Source organism: Fundulus heteroclitus, unplaced genomic scaffold (genome assembly GCF_011125445.2).
Source record: "Fundulus heteroclitus isolate FHET01 unplaced genomic scaffold, MU-UCD_Fhet_4.1 scaffold_775, whole genome shotgun sequence".
NCBI classification, from domain to species: Eukaryota; Metazoa; Chordata; class Actinopteri; order Cyprinodontiformes; family Fundulidae; genus Fundulus; species Fundulus heteroclitus.
Window position 1 is genome coordinate 4,757 of NW_023397225.1, and position 22,341 is coordinate 27,097.

The 22,341-nt window shown below is 39.8% G+C and overlaps 1 protein-coding gene across 2 annotated transcripts in view; it reads left to right on the forward strand.

The window, feature by feature from the left end:
• Positions 1–206: 206 nt before the first annotated feature.
• LOC105935488 (protein jagged-2) overlaps positions 207–22,341 on the forward strand; it is a gene marked incomplete at both ends in the record, with an annotated part of 42,730 nt that continues 20,595 nt past the window's right edge. For both annotated transcript variants that reach the window (XM_036134237.1, XM_036134238.1), the window contains 3 exon segments: positions 207–264; positions 11,705–11,959; positions 14,029–14,089. In XM_036134237.1, the coding sequence (XP_035990130.1) occupies positions 207–264; positions 11,705–11,959; positions 14,029–14,089 (374 nt within the window).

The window sequence follows — 22,341 nt, forward strand, 5'->3', positions numbered from 1 at the left end:
AGAGTGTGTCTGCATGAGAATGTGTGTCTGAAAGTGTTCATCAGGGTGCATATTCAACCTTTCAGTATTTAAGCCACATCATGTCAATGTCTGCATCTTACATTGGGCATGCCCGTGTGTGGGAGCAGAACTGTGTGTGTGTGTGTGTCATGTTTTGTATTAGTGTGCACTGTGATAACTTCTGCCCTCGTCTCTTTCTGTTTCAGCAAGATTACACTCTCATAGTGGAAGCTTGGGATAAGGACAACGACACACACAGCAGTGGTAAGCTTCATGTCTCTGTTCTGGTCATAACTTTGTAAGTTATTAAATCTCAGGATTCAAGATACAACAAATGAACAGTTAATAGAGCTACAACATTTGAGATATTGTGTAGTGTCTTTATTCATCTGATAAAACACAGAACGAGAGTCAAGAGAAGCATCTGTTACGTAACATCAATGTGGAAAGAATCACAAGGGAATATCCTTATGACCCTTGAAAGTTGAACAACTTACAGTTTATACGTTGACTCATTGACAAATCTGACTTTGTCAAGTTAATTAGGCAAGTTTTTTTTTTTTAGAAGACCAGCTCGCATGGAGTATCTATGCGTGCCAAGTGCTGTACAATGACCTGAAAAATCATTTAATAAATCTCAAATTAAGCTATTACTTGGTTCAAAACTTACACAGTCCTGCTTTAATGTACAGCAATGTCTGAATATGAGGAAACTTGTAAAAAATCTCTCCCACTATTATGGTAGTTAGCAAATATAAATCATTTTATTAATCCTAACTGAGCTAAAACAGGAAAAGATTTCATACCAGATGTTGAAGGAAAATCATCAGAATGTTGCTCAAACTGTTCTTCTGCTCTGTGTAACTGTTGACCTACTAAGAGTTACGGACACACCACGACCCACCAAGTAGCCCTTTGTAGAATCCATAGAACATTTTGTTATGGAATGACATAACTGTGTGATTCCCATTTCATGTTGTGAAGACTTTACTAATGAAAGTATAAGTTGCTTTGTTAATTTGAATAATGAGGTACATCTGTAATAATGATGCTCAGGGGGATCTTAATAAGATAACAAGATAAACCCTTAAAGTCTTGGAAAACGTTCGCCTTTCGCCATTCTAAAATAATAAAACCCTGAAACTGAGCAAAGGACGTACTTTGTTCTTTTACTGTGGCAGCAGATGTAGTGCTAAATGTATTTGTTTTTTAAGTTCCTTTAAGAAGGTTAAAGGTGATCATGTTGTAAAAACTTCTCTCAGCGTAAAACCCGGGAGCTGGAGGGATTGTTGTTCCTAAAAAGTAGCTAAGTTCAGTTTTAGCATGCGTACATCCTGCACATGGAATTGTTCATTATGTGTTTGCATCCTGTTTACACAGCAACCTCTGATCTTAGTTTTCCACCAGAGCTTGGAGGAAGAAGGCCTAATAGAGGCATGTGATTCATGTGATAAGACAAAACTTCATTAGGTGTTTGCAAACTATCCTAGCAAGAATTTAGTACCCAGGCAATCCTTGTTTAACATCAGTGTTGACTCACCAGGACCAGATCCAGCACCGAGGATTCCAATACACTATTGCTGATGACATTATACTGATCTTCTGATCTGTTTCTGATCTGGTCTTAAACATTCAGCAGCAGTTTTAGAGAAACATGTGGGCTATTAAACGCAATATAAATGTCTAGCTTTGTGATTTAAAAAAAAAAATCACAAAGCCAAAAATTAGATCATGAGAAATGTATTGAGTTATTATTCATTTCTTTATTTTAATTTTAGTTACTCATAAGGGAATAACACATTTTGAATAACAAATGTAAATGTACTCAGTTGTACTAAACACTGATTCCTGTTGTTCGTCCCCTTGCAGGCTAATTAACCTCAAAGTAGCAAACTAGTCACTAAATTAATTTTTAAAAATCTCTTGACATTTCTCTCGTTTAATTCAACTGACAACCAAAAATCTGTCAGGACATTCAACAAATGATTAAAAGATGCAACAAGTCAGTGGGATGTTTATTGTTTCTAGCTTGTCTTCTAAAAAAATTGAGGAAATGTCCAATTTTAGTAGTGTTCCTGCTGTTCCATATGTTATCTGACTATTGATGACTGTCTTCATCAATAGTCCATGGTATATTAATATTGCTGTTGAACTTTTTGGACTCTTCTCCTGACTGATACCTTCGTACATTGAGATCCTTGTGATCCACTGCAACCTCTTGACAATCTATGGCTTTAGCTAAAGAGTGCAAATGTGGGAACGTCTAGAAAACCAAAACCAGTGATATGAGCTTCATTTCTTGATTATCAATGTATTTTTTTCTGTTAAGTGGGATCTTAGACTGAATGCTGAAATTGAGTCAAAATCTGGTTCAATTAAATGTTAGCTTAAGGGTGTGCACATCTGCAACCAGGTTATTGCACATTTTTAATTTATGCACACACCCACCACTATTGATTTTTCAGTTGCAGTATTCAGAATGAATGTCATGTTAGACACGGGAAGGTTTATCACGGTCTCATTCCTTTCAGCACAAATACATAATTTTAGTGGGCGTAGAGATTTACATCAGTAGGGATTGAACAACACTAAAACACCACAATATTAGACATCAAAGTGAAGTCACTCTGACTAATTGATTCCCAGTTTCTTTTGGCTTGGGACTATGTCTGCTAAAGTAAGGGTCCAATAATATTATGGGCTGTATCTGTGTTTTATCCATGGTCCTTGAGTTGCCCTGTTGTGTTGATGGAGTCATTTAACAAAGACCACTTATTAGGCTGACTGACAGCACTCGTTACTTTATCAGACTCCTGTTTCACTGTTCGTCTGGCAGCGTTTTGGGGTCACAGCAGAACGAAACCGTTGTGTAATCACTTTGGGTGGCTAACCGTTAAGCAGCTAATGTTGTTAATGTTAGCATCTGCTTTGTAGCTTTTTAAAATGAATCTGGACTGCATTCAGATAGTTCAGACTGTGTTGGCAAAGTTCATGAACAAACATGAACTTTTTCAGTGCAGAAGATTTTTCTGCACTGATCACAGATTTGTTTCAAACACCGTTATTTAGGTTTTGTAAACCTTTATTTTGTGAAAACCCAGAAAAAAATGAGGTTCTTAGTTTGCCCAGAAATACAGGTAAAATCTAATCTCGCTCTCATGAACTGAGTGACGTCTGCTGTCGTGAGCTGGATGTGTAATAAAAGGCTTTCTATCAGCATTTAAGACAAGAACAGAGAGAAAGCCAGAAGGCTTGAACGGCTCCTCATATGAATGAGTGAAGTAAGCTGAAATGAATCAAGGGAGGTGTGTCACTGCAGAGAGAGTGGCTCTGCCTCAACATGCATCCTGATCATAATATCAAAGAAAATGAGCAGCCGTCCAAAGCAGAATCAGCCTTGGGAGTCTGTGCTGACACGTAAATGGCAGCTAGATTATTTTTTTCTCCTCTACCCCCTTCTCCCTCTTTTCTCACCATTTGTTTGCTTTCTCAAGCTGTTTTCAACTCTCGGCTCTTTAAGCAATTAATTACAGTCCACGAGCCCTTCTGTGCCCTTGTTCTCTTCCCTTTGATGCTTGATTTCTAATTAGCCTCCCAGCAGCTCCCATTCCGGCTAACACATGCCCCCTTATTAGCCAGCCTGCTGTGCCGCAGCATGGGAAGCCGCTGTACTGGGGACCCTTCATTCTTCACTTGCTCCACCACCTTTGCAGCCACCTTGCATTTAGATGGCTGAAGATCTCCATGTCCCATCACATGTGTATTAAAAACACTATACACCCCCTGAAGCACTACCACTGTTTGTCACGTTGCAACCACAAACTTTGACGTGTTTTTATGATGGACAAAGTGGAGCGTAGCTGTGAACTGGAAAGTAAAGGGTACATATTTTTTTACATTTTGGACAAATAAACATTTGAAAAGTGTGTTGTGCATTTGTATTTATCGTTACTCTTACTCCCCTATATAAAACCCAGTGCAACTAATGCCCTTCAGAGGCCAACTAATCGGTAAGATTGGTTAGAGAACAGACAACATCCAGCATTATAAAGACATTATGAAGACCAAACACTGCAAACCGGTAAGGGAGAAAGTTCTGGAGAAGGTTAAAGCAAGGTTAGGTTAGAAGATAATCATCATCTGTTGTTTAAAGTTTATCACGTGGTAGACGCAGCAAACATGTAAAAGAAGGTGATCTAATCAGAAGAGACCAAAACTGAACTTTCCGTGCTTTATGTAAAATGTGATTTGTATTTTTTTTAAAACCTAACAGGTTAACACTAAATCTGTCAGCTTTAGCTGTTTTACAAAGAATGGGCACACGTTTCAGTCTGTAGACGTTCACAGCTGGTACAGACAAACCCCAAATGTGGTTCTATAAATTATTGATCAGAGGACTAAATACAAGTGCACACCACACTGTTTATTCTTTCTTTTGTTCAAAGTTGGAATCCCTGTATCCTTTTTTACCAGTTCACAACGATGCACTACTTTGTGCTTGTGTGTCATTTAATATCCCAATAAAACACAAGAAAGCTTGAGGTTGTAAAGTTACACAACGTATTAAAGGGTGATGCCTGTGCAGATTTCCAGTTATCTGGGTCATCGCAACAGCAAACAGGCTTAAATCGGAGGCAACTGGACTTTTCGTTCAGTTCTTTCTCAAAAGAACTGAACGACAGCTACAGCTGTTCGACAGCTATACAAAAGTCTTTGTCAATTCTGGTGGCTCGCACTTGAGCGAAGGGTAATGAATGTTTTTGCAAAGCACTGTATTGGTCTGTTGCAACATGAAAGCTTACCCATGATGTAAAGAAGTTTCACCTAATATTAAAAACTACTTAGTTAAATAAAGAGCTTCAAGGGATTCAAACTGTTTTCTCCTTGTTGTGTGCAACAATTCTCGTGCAGTTTTCCGAGTTTTCCACCTCCTTTGTCTGGGAATTCCTGCATTTTCCAGAATTAGTTTCGACATACGTCATTGAGCAGGCAGCAACCTGTAGTGAGGAGTTCTACACATGCAGGTGGAGCCCACATTAGTGATGTGGTATCATAATTATAGAGAGGGAAAGTTCTCATCTGTCCAGGTGTGTTTAGGAAAAGGTATCTGGAGATGTCCCAGTGAAGTTTTGTTTTGCCCCAGAGCCCAATGTGAGTCCTCTAGTTCTTTGCCAGCACAGGTCCTGATGACATTATCTTACATGTATTCAAGTAGAATAAAGTTCCAGTGTAAAACTGTTTTAAAGTGAATGACTGAAACCAAGCAGTTTCTGCTTGGTGCAGAGAACCAGAAGATGCAGGTAGCGGCGAGAACAGGACCAGAGCAGGAGTAGTGGGCGGGATCAAGCTGACCAGGGCATTGCTTGAAGAGACCGACTAGAAACAAGAATGAAGGCAGGAACTGACCGGAGTTGATCACGCAGCAGCGAGCAGCTGCATCTCACAAGGAGCAAAGCAGAAGTAAAAAAAAAAAAATATCCCAGACTGTGCGAGAGGAGGGGACCTTGGACGAAAAATGGCCAAAAAACAAGAGTTTTGGCGGTGCATACCGTGGTCTCTTGTAGTCGGCCGGTGACTGAGCAGGACCCTTGGAGGTGGGCGTCAATGACTCAGGCAAACACCTGGGGCTTGGCATCAGACGGGACCTGGAGCTTGGTGCCCAGGAACCTCTGTAGCAGCTTTCAAAGGAGCTCTGGTAACTCAGGAAGTGGCCTGTGGACCAGCAGATCCGGAACTGAAACCCAACTCAGCAGCTCTAAATGCAGAAACTCCCACAACAACCTAGGGACCTTATAACGACCATGGGATCCAGAATGCTTGGGGTGATGAGGCCTTGGATGCTGAGGACGTTGGGTTAACTCTTGGCAAACCTCAGCGACAGTGGGTAAGTCAACCTGAGAGTTATCGTCGACCATCTCAGGGGCCAAAGCTGGAGGGTGGCCTTGGATCCCCTCATCGATGGACACTCACACCAACTAGAGACAGAAACCCCTAGACTGCAGTCTCAACTAGTACAGGTGTGATAACTGGAGGGGGATCCATCTGAACCCCTTCCTCGCAGAAGGGGTCCAGATGGAGCAAAGGCAGGAGGCGAGGCATCAGCTGGACCCTCGGAGGCAGGAACAGAACCAGAGGCGCCAAGCGAACCCACGGAGACAGGAACATAAGCATATGTCAGACCCTCGGAGACAAGAACAGAAGCATTCGTCGGGCAATTATTGAAAAGTTGATTCATTTTAGTTACTCAGTTCACTAATTGAAACCTATTGTATAGATTAATTCCATGCAGACTGATGTGTTCAAGCCTTTATTATGATTAGATTCTGCTTACATGTCATACAAGATTAGAATATGACGTCAGACCATTAAAAAAAGTACCTGTAGAATAGATTAAAGGTATGCTTTTATTTTACATTGAGAATCTGACTTTCTTAGGCTATCTAAATCAAAATAAAGTAAAGGTGCCTAATGATTTAACTGTAGATACAGGACTACTAACTTTAAAAGTGTACTGCAACTTCCTTAATTTGATAAATCTATATTCTCAACTAAATAGTTTGTGTTTAACACATTCAGTAGTCTGTCTGCTGCAGCTGCATGTTTGTTTTACTGTTCAGCCACAGGTAAACCTGACTTCCATCCATCCTGGATAGGTGGACTGAGGACATCTGTCCACACATGGAACCTCTGAAAGTCTATTTATTACTAAGCCACAAAATGGCTAAACTATAAAGGTTTTCTGAACCTCCATAGAGACAAAAAAGCTATGTGAACTGTAATGTTCTAATGGCTTTTAAATTTGTCTGTTTTGTTTTTAAAAACCATTGCTACATATTTTACTTTTTAAAAAGCTCAATTTAGGAAATACATCAGTATACTCTGAGTATTTTACTTTTTTAAATCTATCTTACACAATTATATTCACAAACGTATAAAGTAAAAAAAAATGATGATAATTATATTGTGTGTATTCAGAGCTAAAAAAACTGTCTGCATATATAAACCCTTAATATATAAACAGTTGTTGTATATTAACATTTGTAATTGATTGGAGAAACCCAAATGGCTCAAGCTGTCTGTGGTTATTAGAATCACCTCTGTTTGCTTCTGTCTTTCAGCCATTTTGTTGGCAATTTAGCTAATATGGTTTGAATGATTGTCGTTTTGATGACCGTGCTTGGACCACACTTTAGCTGTGTCCCCTGTGTCTCTAGAGTTCTTCATGGTCCACTCATTGACTGTTCAGGTCCTATGGCTACAAAATAAACCCAAATTACCAGCCCTCTGCCACAGTGCTCAACCATGAAATGCTTGCACAATATGCTTGTGCCGATTCCCTTAATATTGAATATTTTGTAGCTTACTGAGGCTACTTTGGGGGGAGCAGAGCTTCTCTCACAAATGGATGGTCTGTAGAAGCTAAATGGCACAAGAGTAAAGCACCTGGTAGACGATCCTTTACAAAACACAGTCTAACTGTTTTCATCACTGATTCGCTGTTACATGAGTAATGTTTTGGCAGGACTTTCCATTCCAGGTGTTCACCATGAATTATTTTAACTGTCACATCTGGTTTATGAAATCCAAGACAGTCTGACAGATCAGACACCACGCTGTTACGCTATGAACTTACACATCCATTCATGGGTGACGGTGATGTTACACCTTGGAATGCAGCATTCATTGATTCAGCTGTTTATTTAAAGTTTTTATCCATAAAGAACAAATATTACTTAACCACCGTAGTAGGTGTTTACTGAAAGGGACACATTCAGCCTTGAATGTGATCCTTTCTACACTCTTGGCTTTTTTGAATGCTGTCTGCATGAAAAAAAGGCCTCAGCTGTTCAGAAATATCTGATGTTACATGAAGGTACAGGCCTTGGCTTCAGGTCAAGGGTCAGCTAAATCTCAGACAAGAAGAAGTCAGGGGCCAAAGAGCTGAAGCCCCCCCATCGAAGCCCTTCAGTCATGCTGGGACCTAAAGACCAAAATCGAAACATCAACTTGTCACTCCCTGCTTTAAAAAAGACATCCTCTAAATGTTTTGTGTGCTGATCTTGAGTTGATCAGCTGCTCAGATATGGAGCCCCTCACTGTTTATGTAAGCTAGTCTTAAGCACCCCCACCCCCCACCTACCCTCCTGCTCTCCCTAGTAACAACCGCCTCTCTTAGTATGGCTCCTCCACTTCAAACGGAGCTCATGATTGGTCTATATTTTTATATCTAATTGCTGGAGATGAACAGCCGTGTTTCAGGTGGTGGGTGTGGAACTGAAATCTGTGGCAGAGTGTTAACTCTAAGTGAGACTAAACCAGGACAGCGGGGAAATAGATTCCCTGTGCTTTTTGTGAAGGAACCGTGCTGAAGATGTTAAACACATAAAGTAATGAAAGCTCAGTTTCACATGTTCTACTTGCTCTTTCTAAAATGTACGTTGTGGTTAAGTTATTTGTATCAAAAATAAGTCATTGCGATATTATTTTAGGGTTTGTCTACTGCCGTTTTATTTTGTACATCCTACTTTCAGTATTCAGTTGAATTGGAAATGCTAAGTCTAAATGTTTCCATTGTAAAAGTTAGATACGGTAAATGTCGGATGCTTCATGTGTTGAGAAATTCTAAACAATATCTGCAACTGAGAATAAAAAGCATCTTTTTCACTTCACCGAGGCACTGCAAACAACCTCGCAGCAAACCTGTATGTATTTTATTGGGATTTTATGTGACAGCTCAACATAAAGTAGTGCACCAAGATGTGGGACCAAAATCATTCATTGTTTTCAACGTCCTTTCCAACTCCAAATCTGAAAAATGTGTGACCTGCATTTGTATTCAGCTCCTCTAAATCAATAGTTTGATTCAGGGAGCCTGAATACAAATACTTTGAAAACTTCAAGTCCTGTGCTCCTTGCTCTTCAAGAGGCTGGTTGCTCTCTAATGTTCTCTAATAAAGCTCTGAGACCAGAAACAGAACAGCTACAGTTAGACTCAAATTCAGCTCCACAGCATTGATTAGTTGACTTCTGAAAGCAGCTGGCTGCAAAGAATTTATTTAGGGGTATAGATTAAAGGGTGCTGAATAAAAATACAAACACGTTTCAGACTTTATTTGCAAAAAAATTAAATTAATCGCTTCCTTCCTCTTCACAGTTATATACTACTTTGTGTTGGTCTGGTATAGTGCCCCATTACCAAAGTTTGAGGTAATGATGTAAAAAGGTTTTTGATGTAATGCACCATCCATCCATCCATCCATCCATCCATCCATCTATCCATTTTCTTACTCGCTTTATCCCTCATGGGGTCGCGGGGGGTGCTGGTGCCTATCATTTCAATCGCCGAGAGGCGGGGTACACCCCGGACAGGTCGCCAGTCTGTCGCAGGTAATGCATCATACACTTTTATATTTTTGGTTTCTGGGTGGGTGCTGTTGAGTTTCTTTCCCCTCAGTACCTCAGTACTGATAATATAAAGAAATTAGGTTTTCATTCTTTCTGATATAAAACCTGAAAAACCATTTGTTTCTGGAGCCTGCATTCTCAAAGTAGCTTTATGACTTATATAACTGTTCATAAAAATTATTAAAATCCAGTGAAAATTTTCTGCAGGATTCTGTACTGTTGGCTTACCCTCTGAACAAGTTAAGAAGGCAACAAGTAGCCAAACCCACTGGGTCTTAGTGGTCCTGTTCCTTGAGAACAAGCTAAAGTGCCTTTCCTATGTTTGCCTTCCTTGCTTGTTCCTCGTCTCGTATTATTTCCTGCTCGGCTCCAGTGAAGTCAGGGCTGAAAATCCTGAGGGGAAGATGATGGAGGGTCAGAAAGGCGTTTTACAGGGCAGGAAAAAGCTTTTTGGTTATCAAGCCGATGCAGGCCTCGCTGCTACACCCTTTGTTTGTGCTTCCTTTATTTTCCCATTCTTTTCCACCTTTTCCTCCACTTATTTCTTTTACATTCTTCTAAAACATGGAGATGTTTGATAGGAGGTCACACGCCCTACTCTGATGTGCACTAAGAACTGGCATTTTCCAAAGCTCCGTGGATCCATTAGCTCGAGTAAGACGGGTTCCGTGTAATGTTATTCAAAGGTTTAGATTGTTTAAATGTAAATGCTTTTTGTCTTTTATCCCGTCTCAGCATTGTTCAGTTAAATTATTTATGCAGATATGAATAGTGGGTGTTACTGGCAAGACCAGTCAGTTTCTTCAGAAGCAGAGCATAGTTAAAACTTTTACTTGAGCCTTCATGAAAATACAGTCATAGTAAATACCCCCCCACACACACACACACACACACACACATACACACATACATCCATGTTTCAAATACTTACTGAGGATCTTGCCTTGACTTCCATTCATTTTCAACCCTTCCTATGACCTGACCCTGACCCTAACCTTAAACCTATCCATTACCAGTATATACCTAACCCTAAACCTAATTGACACCGTAGTCCTAAACCTAACCCCTAGCCCAAAAAAAGTGAGGACCAAGAAAAAGTCAAAGTCCACATTGTTCACCAAATTCCTCACCTTGGTGGTTAAATATGTAAAACATGTTCTCACTCAGCAGCAAGTACTAGTACACACACACACACACACACTCTTTCCTGTTTAGGTTGAAGGTTGAAGTGCTTAATGGATTTAGACCATATCTGAAAGTTGTTAGACAAAGGACGGATCAGGACTTTGGAAACAATAGTAAAATCACAATAATAAAATGGGGACCTCTACTCTCGACAGATTACTCTTTAAATGATAATTAGATAAGATAAAATAAGAATTCTGTCATTGTTCCACAGTGGGGGAATTCAGACGTGACAGTGGCAAACACAGACAGACATTTGTAGAGTTATTAGTAGGATCAGCTAACTTTTTTTAATGAAAGGTTCCCCCGTAGGAGAAGCAGTCATTCAGTCTTCCTTACAGTTGAGTTTAGAAAACTCTGGGTGTTCATGTACACTGCCACTAAACAGTTTACGATCACCAAAAAACGTCATTTTTCCTAAAAAAAAACACATTTTTTATCAGATCAGTAGCAAAGTGAATAGAAAATATGGTCAAGGCACTGACAAAATAAGCATGATGAGTTAAGAAATTATTAGTAATCCTTATCATTACCAGATAGTTTGCTGACATGTGAGAATTATGCTCCTAAAAATTGCTTACTGTATAAGCCTTGTTACGTTGTTCAACACCAGCTTCTTTGTTATGGAACAGTGCATGTTTGTCCAAGTTTGGTGTGAAAAAGTTTAGCTAAAGCCTATTATCAAAACCTTACGATGCACACAATAGGCACTGAAACCAAGTGATAACTCACTGGATTTTCATGCAAAAAAATATTAATTTAAGTTGATAAATAAAAAATATGCGGCTTAAGTCGTCAGGTGGGTTAAATATTTTATCTGCTTATTTTCATTCATATAGTTCAAAACTTTTTATGAAAAGTTATCTAAAAAAGGTATCTAAAAGTCATACATACATTTCATATGTTGTCGTTCCTGAAAGAACCCAGGAGTAACTCTCTATTTCAATAACTCTCACCCAAATGTTTCAAGCTCAACACATAATGAGACACGATGCCAAATCTCCAGCTGTCAATGGGCGAAAGGCGGGGTACACCCTGGACAGGTCGCCAGTCTATTGCAGATGTTTTATCATATTATGATAATTTCTTTGTACTTTTCTTTTGGTGTTTACAGGTGATGAGCTGCTGATTGAGCGAAGCATCTACAAAGGGAAGATTAACCCTGGTGAGGAGAAGCAGACAGTGGAATACAGAAGTCACATAGCCACTATTAAATACACTATCCGTCTGCGCTGCGATGAACACTACTATGGCATCAGATGCAACATCGTGTGTCGCCCCCGCAACGACTATTTTGGACATTATGTGTGCGACCAGTTTGGGAAGAGACATTGCATGGAGGGCTGGAAGGGAGAAGACTGCAAAACAGGTGAGGCACTAATCATTCAACACAGATACAGAAGAACACAGTCTACAATGAAATTGTCAAGGAGATATGTTATCCATTTAAAAACCTTTTCTCCACATATAGAACTAAATATTTAGGTCTAAAATTATATAAAATACAAAGGACTTTTTGGGACCAGTGACACAAGTCAGGTAAATAATTTAAAGGAGAAGTCCAGTCAAAATCAGAATTCAAACTGCTGAAAGTACTTTAAATATAAAACTACTACATACTGTGCAAAAAATTATACGTTTTTTTAATTATGAATAATTTTCATTTAATCATGTTTATGTGGAGGAATCCATCTTGGTCACCTCCCATTTTTTGACGTCACTCGGCGGACCCGCAGTTGAGCAAGTTTCAACACTCTGTTTGTCACAGCGCACTATTTTCCAAGATGGCGACGACTGGTGCTCTGTAGAAGCAGAGAGTGATGAAGTACTTAGTGACAGTGATGAGAGCTCCGTGGAGCTATCATCATCTGATAGCGATATGGATTTTTTTAAAAGAGTTTCTTGACAGAAACCGGACTTTTGACGGAATCCAGCGTACCTATTTCCAGTGCAAACTCAGTCGGGTCCTACAGTATATATGTATACACGCGCGTGTGTGTGTGTGTGTGCTCGCGCGCGCGCTCCGCCGCAGCACGGCTTTGCCGGCGCTGCAGCGGAGCGCGCACACACACACACAGCGGAGGAGAGATCGCGCTGAAGTGACTTAAGTTATATATTTGCCCTCTAGTAAATAAGGCAGGTGGTCATTATTGTATAAATATTAAAATATAAAAGCGTTCCAGCACATGCTGGGGCGGAGGGATACCACATGTGATGTGGTATCCCTCCGCCCCAGCATGTGCTGGAACGCTTTTATATTTTAATATTTATACAATATGACCCTCTGCTCGGTGACCATCCCCGCAAATTCTAAATAAAAATTCTAAAATAAAAAATAACTTACCGTAAATCCTCGCTCTCATGTCATGTTCAAAACATTCTTCTTCAAAATGGTCACTGCATATGACGTGTTTTCTCTCTGGCCAGAAGTTAGATGGCAAATCCGTTCTGTTCAAGTTGGCAATCCAGCAACGAGCCCGGTGGCTCATGAATCGGGAAGTTGAAATAAGCAATGATTTCTACTTTTACCAGTTGTGTTGGAACATCCGATGGCCATGCACGTGGGCATTGTGGCTTTAACAATAGCTCTTGGGAATGTCAGTGGTGAAGTCCTCTGGAAATCCGAAAAAATTATTGATGATCGCAGCTGTGTAGAACGGCTCCTATTGACTTTGCATGGAAAGCGGAGAGAAATGCTGTTGCCGCTTCCGCTTTTCCACGCCCCAGGATGTGATGTCAAACGCCCCTTACTGCCCAAATATGGGCATTAATGTCAGCCCCCATACACAGTGATTCAGACGACAATTTATGTTTTTATTTTCTTATTGATTAAAGATAAGTTCATTAAATAATCACAAACGTATTAGTTTTAGTTATAGCTAATGATACCCTGATTTTTCCTTGTTGACTGGACTTCCCCTTTAAAGAAGATTTGAACATAAAATAAAGACCTGAAAAAAAAAAAGTAAATGCTAGCAAAAACAAACGAATATGTTTGAGTATGATATATCCTAAATCAAAATTGATTCTCTTTTCTTCCTTCTTCTGCAGCTGATGGTTTTCTTTTTTCAGAAGAAATTCTAGGTAGAAGCTAGGTAGAATAGAATAACGCAGTCACAAGTAGAGCGGCTGGACAGAACGAAAAAAACAGAAATGTTTTCTAGGGTCCTGTGGATACATGTTCTCAGATCTGACTTCCTTGCTGCCCATTTCAGAAGAAGCTTGGAGTTTGACGGAAGTTCAAGTGCAGTGTCACTTCAGAAAAATCCTAAGAATGCTTGGAAATCCTTGTCAGTGTTAAACAGCAACATCTTTGTCCCACTGCACAAGCAAAGGGTGACACTAAATTAGGTTACCAGTGGGCAATTTATGTTTTCAGTGAATGGAAAAAAAGAATGCTTCCCATATTTCACAAATATGTTTTTTTTCTCTCTAAAGCCATCTGCAAGCAGGGATGTAGCCCCACACATGGGACCTGCGACGTCCCAGGGACATGCAAGTAAGTAAGCTCTATAATGACACACCTCCAACTTCATCAGCTCTGCTCTAGGGTGGCCATCTGTCCCATGTTAGCCGGCACGTCCCGTGTTTTGAATAAATTGAAGTGTCCTGTAAGTGACACACTTTGTCCTGTGTTTTGACTGTAGCCTGCAATTTATATATACGAACACTAGACGTAGATTCCATGCCTTACTTTCCTAGACCCCCATAAGGAAATCGCACCGAAGCAGCAGTCACGGATCGGTGCAGCTTTGCATCGAAGATGTCCCATATTGTGTAGGTGCCAAGTTAGCAATCCTGATCGGCTCTGAAACCGATGGTCTGCTTTCTCTTTTAAATCTGGCCTGCTTATGGTCCATACATGCAACCGGTAGACAAAAGCTGGCATCCTGATTTTCCCTTGCCAACCTCCAACATCCCTATATGTAGCTTTCAATCCCTTGTCCTGTCCTGCACCTTGCTTTGGTTGAAGCTTAGCTTGAAAACAAGCTGCAACCCAAAAACACGTGCAGAACCACTTCACCTCATGTGACCCATGGCAAAAAAGTATTGGTCTGATGAAATTGCTGTCTTTTGTACAAATTTTATTGGGAAATAAACAAAAGCTATTTATGACTTCAGACGACCTCAAGCTGAAATTATTTTTCTACTTTTCATTTCTAACTTGCAACAGTAAAAGGGAGTTGCCCATAGTTTTATGATTTTGTCTGATTTAACTTTCACATTTATCTTTAGAACATAGAATAATGTGCAATGTCATATATGGAGTTTTCACCTATGGCTAGAAGTGGAAGAAGTGTCAACTATTACAAAAGCCGCATCAACTATTGATGCAGCACTTTTGAACTGTTTGTGTTGTGGCATTCTGCGTCCTCATTGGACAAAAGGCACAGTGACAGTGAACTGTGCAAGATAAAAATGACTTGTAAGCATTGAGAGCGGTACAGCACTGCCTAACTATTAGCTGTTAAAGGTGGTATGTGCTTCCTCATAGCACAAAACAAGAGGGTCGTTTCATAGTTTCTGAGTTTGGATTACATTTGATAATCCGTAGGTTAAAACCTAAAATGTTCACACTGATCAACGCTGAACAAGATAATTATAAACTGAACAGTGGTTATTCTGTACAATGACTGATTAAATACACTTTGAGATTCATGAAATATTTATTATTTTTGTGCAAACACAAAAAGGAGCATTTGCAATCCTCTCATTGGCATTGGGACCTCCTTGGAAATAGAAAAGCAGAAAAAAGGCACTATCGATACTAAAAAAAAATTGTGTAAATTATTCAACACTTATTGCAGATTATTTAAGACATAATTACACTGTTAACATACTTATATACATTAACAACAAAGTACATTTTATTTCATTCAAATGAGAAAAGCAAAATTAGTAATATTGTCTTTATTTTAATATTTCTAAAATGTCTGGTGCCGTTCATGTGAAAACAATATTATGTATCATCTTGCCTTGTGAGCTGGACATGTCATTCCACTCAGGAAAATGAGACATTATTTGTTGTGTGGACAGTAACTATTAAAGTTATTTTCTTAAATAAAAGGAATTGTCCTCAAGATTGTTCATTGTAGAGTCATGTCTTTGTTTATCAGAAAGCTCTATCCTCTACTCTCTTCCTTGCCATTTCCTGTCGTAAACACTGAAAATAAAGGCCGCAAGCACCACAAAATGTACCTCATTGTGCTCAAGCAGGTTAGGTAGGGGTGTAATGATCCACCTCACAAAATGAGATGATACATAATAATGACGCAGAGATGACAAATACAATAAAGGGTTCATAAATTACCAGTTGTCTTGATATAAAAAAGCAAGTTGTAGTCAGAATCTAGTATTCTATTGAAGGTTAGACTAGTCCAAATATTGAGTTTTTATATTTGTCTAGCCTAAGGTCTTGTTTGAAAAGGCTTCCATTTTGTGTTTAAAAAATGTTCACAGTTCAGCATCATTGTTCAGTTCAGGTTTAATGCAGCCTAAGTTTGTAGAAAAATTGTGGAAACCCTTTATTTTAGCGCTAATGGAAAGCTCCAAAAATTGCTAACTTTAGGATTGTTAGCAAGCATATCAAGCATTGTTGGTCAGCCCAACAGGCAGTCTATTACCGAATTCTGTCAATATAATATGGCAATCAGGAACTACTTCCTTTCTTCCTTCAAAATAAGAATTTCAAACAAAAGCACAGAGAGTTACCAGGCTTAAAACCACACACCTTCATATGGGAGATTTATAGCAATCGCTCACACTTATTTGACCAGAGAATGTAGCATGCAGACAGCTACTTAGTACTGCTTCCAGAGACAGTCTTTACTTTGATGTGGTATTTTAATACTGCAAAATCTCAGGCCACGAGAACTTGGTGTCAAGCTGGATTGAATGCATAACTTCTACATTCTTATGTTCAAGCTCCAATCTGTTGTGTTGGGCACCGGTCTAGCTCATTTTAACAACGGATAGACGGTGGGCTCCCAGCAGAAGAAAAAAGCTAATACAGTGCCAAAAGCTTGGAAATGCAAAGAGAGGAGGATCTGGATCTGTGTGTGTGTGTGTGTGTGTGTGTGTGTGTGTGTGTGTGTGTGTGTGTGTGTGAGTGAGTGAGTGAGTGAGTGAGTGAGTGAGAGAGAGAGAGAGAGAGAGAGAGAGAGAGAGAGAGAGAGAGAGAGAGAGAGAGAGAGAGAGAGAGAGAGAGAGAGAGAGAGAGAGAGTGTGCATGTTTGGGGGGTATAAGGTGTTTCATGGATGCAGGTTTGATTTAGTTGAGCAGTCATAAATAATGAAGCTGACATTTCTCATTGAAAATGGCCAGAGGATTGGTGGAGAGAGAGGAACACCCAGGAATGTGCCTCAACATGTGATCTGAAGCTGCATGGCTGTGAGGGAAAATACGCACAAAGTGACTCCTGTGAAAGAAGAGGAAAAGAGCTTCCTTATCATGGATTTCTGGGTCATTGTCTAAATTTATCAAAACAGACACAGAAAAAAAGGTTTTTCTTATGATGCAATGGGAAAACCTGTTTTTATTTTCAGGCCATGGTTTCAGGTGTTGTTATAAGGAAAACTGTTTACAGTGCACTCACAGTGTAGAAACCCAGCTTTCCTAGGTTATCCCACTTCATTTATTTCCCTTTGAATTATGATTGTTCTGATCATATCGCCTCCACTTCTTTTTGACCCATGTGACATCACTTACCTCACATTCTCATACATCATTCGAATGTGTCTACCTTTTTGACTTTTGATTGTCGCTCAAAATCCTCGTCAAAGTTACAGTTACATGAGTCTGCCCCTGAATACTGTAATTATGAGAATGTGAAATATAATGAATGACGACATGGTTGCAATAGTATATCCTGTCCCTAAAAAGCACACACTGGGGCTGTCGCAAGACGGTATCTACTGGGTTTACACAAACAGGATGAGATAACGTGATGAGCCATTTACATCTGCTAATTCTGTTAACATGGGCAATCTGCTTCCTTTCTTACTTCAAGATAACAGTCTGAAACATTAAAACAAAAAGATGTCAAGTTAAAAGCACTCACCTTCATATCTTGGGGCTCATAATAACTGCTTAAAGTTGATGAGATGAAGCTGGGCTTTGTAAGAAACAATTTACTTCGAAAATTGTTTTGGCATTTAGCTATGAAAAAACAAAATATACAGTAGTTAGCAATGTGTTAGTTATTCTTTAAAAAAAATTTAAGAGAGCGGCGGTTAGAGGTCAATGAAGCAACGGCCAGATGAGCCACAGCATGGTAGAAGCATTGCAGTGTTTTCTGAGGTGACCTATACTTTCAGTAAACTGTAATGACATTGTTCTCATAGATGTGAAAACAGAAAGAAACGGTTAAAGATTGTGAAGAGTTAAAGGCAGAGAGGGCAGAAAAAGGGAAAATAGCAGGTTAGCCATGAAACAGCCTACACTCTGTGACATTACCGAACCTGTAGCCAGGCAGCAACAGGCTAAGTCCGTCTGCTGGATTTGGCCATGAGACCTGCCTGTAAATAATTCAGTGGTCCCACATGCACACACAGTCCAGGAGCCCCCTCCACCTCTACTTCTGCCCACCTGGGTGTGGTGTGTTTGAGGGGTGGCTGTTGTGGCCAGGCAGGGTATTTTAGGCTCTGGCTGGCCCCCAGAGCCTCGTCTGTTGATGGGACAGCGACAGGGCTCGTGGCTTATGCCACCCCTTGGTTTGTGGCTGCCTGAAACAATTTCTATGCTCTCCCACACTGCAGCCAGACAGACTGTCCACACTGCCACCATGGGCTGACAGTGTGCAGCACACTGCTGCAGACCGCAGAGCTGGACAAAACCACGCTCAGCGGTGCCCCGTCACACTCCTGACTGTACTCCAGACACCAGATTCAAGTTGTTTTCATGCATCCTGGAAAGGCAGCATGCACGGCATTGCACGTGTTCGACTTTTTAAACTTTGCTACATTATAACAGCAAACTTTAGTCTATTCTGTTATTATTTCATGTGACAGACCGACACAAAGTAGAAAAAAGTTATGAAGTAGCAGAATAAGAATAATGCTATAGAAATTTGAAATGCATTTGTATTAAGACCCCCTTTCAAAAATACTGTAATAAAACCAACGATCTAATAATATTTAAAGCCAATAAGGAAATATCTGTCTATTGTCTGCATAACCTTGCAGGATGTGCAATGTCTATGGCGCCCCATAAACAGATCAGCAGACCATCACAGGGCTACAATGAAACAAGAATAGCATAATAAGTTATTGAATTAGTTAGTGACTAGTTATTAGCTTATTTGCCTGGTATTAACAAATTCATTTGAAACTGTAATAACTTCAGATGATTTTGTTGTAATACCTTACTATGTACAGTTCAGTTCAATGTAATTATATAGAGCCTATTCACAACACATCGCAATGCACTTTGCAAAAAAAAAAATCTTGGAAATAGCAGTTTTTTGCATTTTGCAGAATAGAATAGAAATACCTTTTCTGTCCCATAAAGGGGGATATTTGGATGTGACAGTGGCAATAACAAGTAGACAAGAAACACCAGCTACACACTAGATTAAGTAATGAATTAAAACAGCTACTCTAAAGTTAAGATTTAAGCAGAGGAGAGTGAATTTATCAGAAAGGAGATAAAGAGAAAATATTGCTCTATAATAAATTGATAATACAGCATATTTAGGTTAAGATGCATATGCTATGTAAATAAATTTGCAATATTCAAGTTAAATAGAGGAAGGAGAGCAGCTGATTCACAGAATGGTAAATGGTAAAATGGTAAATGGCTTGTACTTGTATTGCGCTTTAAGTAGTCTGACAACTCCAAAGTTCTTTACACTACAGTCATTCACCCATTCACACACACACATTCACAGCCTGACGGTGGTGAGCTATGTTAGGTCACTGTAAATGTAATAAGGCCAGTATTGGCTTTATAACATTTACAGTGACCATTAGTACATTATTGGTCGGTACACTCTGAGCTAATGCTCGGTAGACTCCCTTTGTCTGTGAATTACAGCTGCACGTTATCTCTGAGCAGTTTCCCTCCACCTGCTAAATCATTTTATCCCCATGGCATGATGCTGCCACCACCGTGTTTCAGTGTGAGGATGGCGTTTAAGATTGTGTAGTTTTCTTCCATAATACACTGTTTTAGCGGAGGCTGAAAATTGAAGTTTTGTCCCATCTGACCAGTGTGCCTTTATCCCTTAAATGACTTGTGTCAAACTCCAAACAAGAATTCTCCTGGCTTTCTTTCAACAATGGCTTTCCTCTTGCCACTCTTTGATAAAGGTCAGATTTGTGGAGTGTCCGAATGGCACCAGTCCTGTTGACAGATTCTTCCACCTGAGCTGTAAAACTCTACAGCCATAAAATAAATACCAGAGAACTCTGGGCTGCTTCTCTGATTATGGCTCTCCGTGCCCAGCCGGATATTTTACTTGGACATAAATGTCTTGGTAGATCTACAGGTGGTCCATCCTCTCTCCATGTTCAGATGATGGATTGAGCAGAGCTCTCGGTAGATGTTCAAAGGTTGGGAAACTGTTTTAGAAATTATCCCTGCTTTAAACTTCTCCACAACTTTCTCACTGACCTGTGTGCTGGGTTCCTTGGTCTTCACAATGCTGGTTGTTGTCTAATGTTCTTTTTGAAACTTCTGAGGTCAGAATCAGAACACCTGCAGTTATTCATGCAGCTGAACACTGTTTACTAATTAGATGGCTTTTGAAGGTACTTGATTTCTTTGAGAGTATCAAAGTAAAGGTGGCGGAACACAAATTTCTGTCATCACTTTTAACAACCACACATTTTTCTTCCTTTCCACTTCACAGATAAATTGTACTTTGTGTTGGACTGTCACATAAATTCCTAATAAAACTTAATGAAGTTTGTATTTAATGTGACAAAATGTGAACAATTTTGAGGTCTATGGCTACCTATGGAGCCTGTGTAAACTGAGATCCAATTTTCGGGGGAATGTGGGTTTGTTTTTTTTAGGCAGGAATGTGGTCCTGGTTTCATTGTGTAAAGATTTAATTGTGAGAATTACAGCAATTCTAGTAAAGATAGGTGCACAGATACATGACAAACAGCAAGAAATTGGAAAATTTGAAATTCGGATTAAAATCCTAACATATAAAACAGCTTATCGTCAGGCTAGAGTGTTTTGTGTCATCACTAGTTTAGTGATTAATTTTGGGGCTTTAGTGTCTCCCTGTTTCTACTGTGTGTACTACCCTCCTCCCAACAGCTTGCTGCAGGGCGGTATATCACTGCTGTTTGATCAGCAACTATTTTGAAGTGTTTATGGGAGCTACAGAAGGGGGTTAGGGGTGAAGTGGTGGGTGTGTACAAGGGGGTGGGCCATTTCCAAAAATAGACCCGACAGAGAAATGACCGGACAGGTGGGGGCAATGTTACCCAGTGGCCTTGAAATAACAGAGAGCTGCCATAAACCAACAGATTAGCTAACCCCCGCGCAGGCCTCCCCTTCAAGACGACAAACTCGTGTTCCACACAACCAACCGGTCATTCCAAGTTTGACCTCGGCTCAGCTCGCACCACAAAACCAGACTTAAAGTAACAGAAACAAACGAAACAGCTGATGAGATGCATGTGCAGAACCTTGCTTCGCATTGTGGTTGCATTTGTATAGCAGTTACTAGCAAACGCTACATGACTATGAACATGACAAGATTAAATCAGGAAATGAAAGGGCATTCAATGAAAAAGTAAATCAGTCAATAAAGAGACAATCTTTGAGGAAAGATCTTTAAGTATTTTTTGCCTTGTATGTCTGTTTTAAACAGGTCATTGTTAAAAAGGAGACTCATGTGTCTCAATGAGAGTTACTCGTAGAAGTAAAATAAAACATAAAACAGTAGACATGTGCACAGATAAAAAAAAAAAAAAACTAACAGCCATTTTTTGAAGGGGAGTAAGGTGGAACCTTTGCTTCTTCATCTCCAGGACATGCACAGCCTACAGGGTGTCTTTGGGACCATAAGCAGCCATGTATTCTATTGGGATTTTATGTGATAGACCAACATAAACTAGAACCTAACTGGAGTGGAAGGAAAGAGAAGTGTGGGGATAATATTTGGCCCATTTTGCTCTGATATCTATGAATAAAGCCTGGTGCAACTATGTACCTTTAGAAATTAGCTAATTGGTAAACACTGTTCAATCATCATCTGAACATGGAGAGAGGATAGACCAACTGCAGACCTCCCAAGACATGGTCATCCACCTAAACTGAGAGGCCAGACTCAAAGGGGCCTGAATACAAATGCCCAACACAATTGTTCAGAAGTTATTAGTAAAAACAAAAGAGAAAAAGAAACCTGTGGATCATTTTCCTTCCACCTATGTCATATACTACTTTGTGTTGGTCTGTCAAATAAAACTATAATATAATAGGTTGAAGTTTGTAGGCGTAACTTGACAAATAGTGAATAAGTTACATCAATGTTAGTCTTTTTAGCAAGGAGCGGTAAGAGACACTTGGCAGCAAATATTTTTTTGTCCACATTTATGAAGTGTAGTATTGAAGCACATAGGTTGATAAAAACCTGCTTGTGTGATATATATTATCTGTTCTGGGACATGGTGGACATGTGGACAGAATGCTCTCAACTCTCACGCAATGACCGTGTGACACTCACATTTCCCTGACTGCACATGCACACACGCCACACATGGCATTCCTCACACAAAAAATAACAAAGCCCA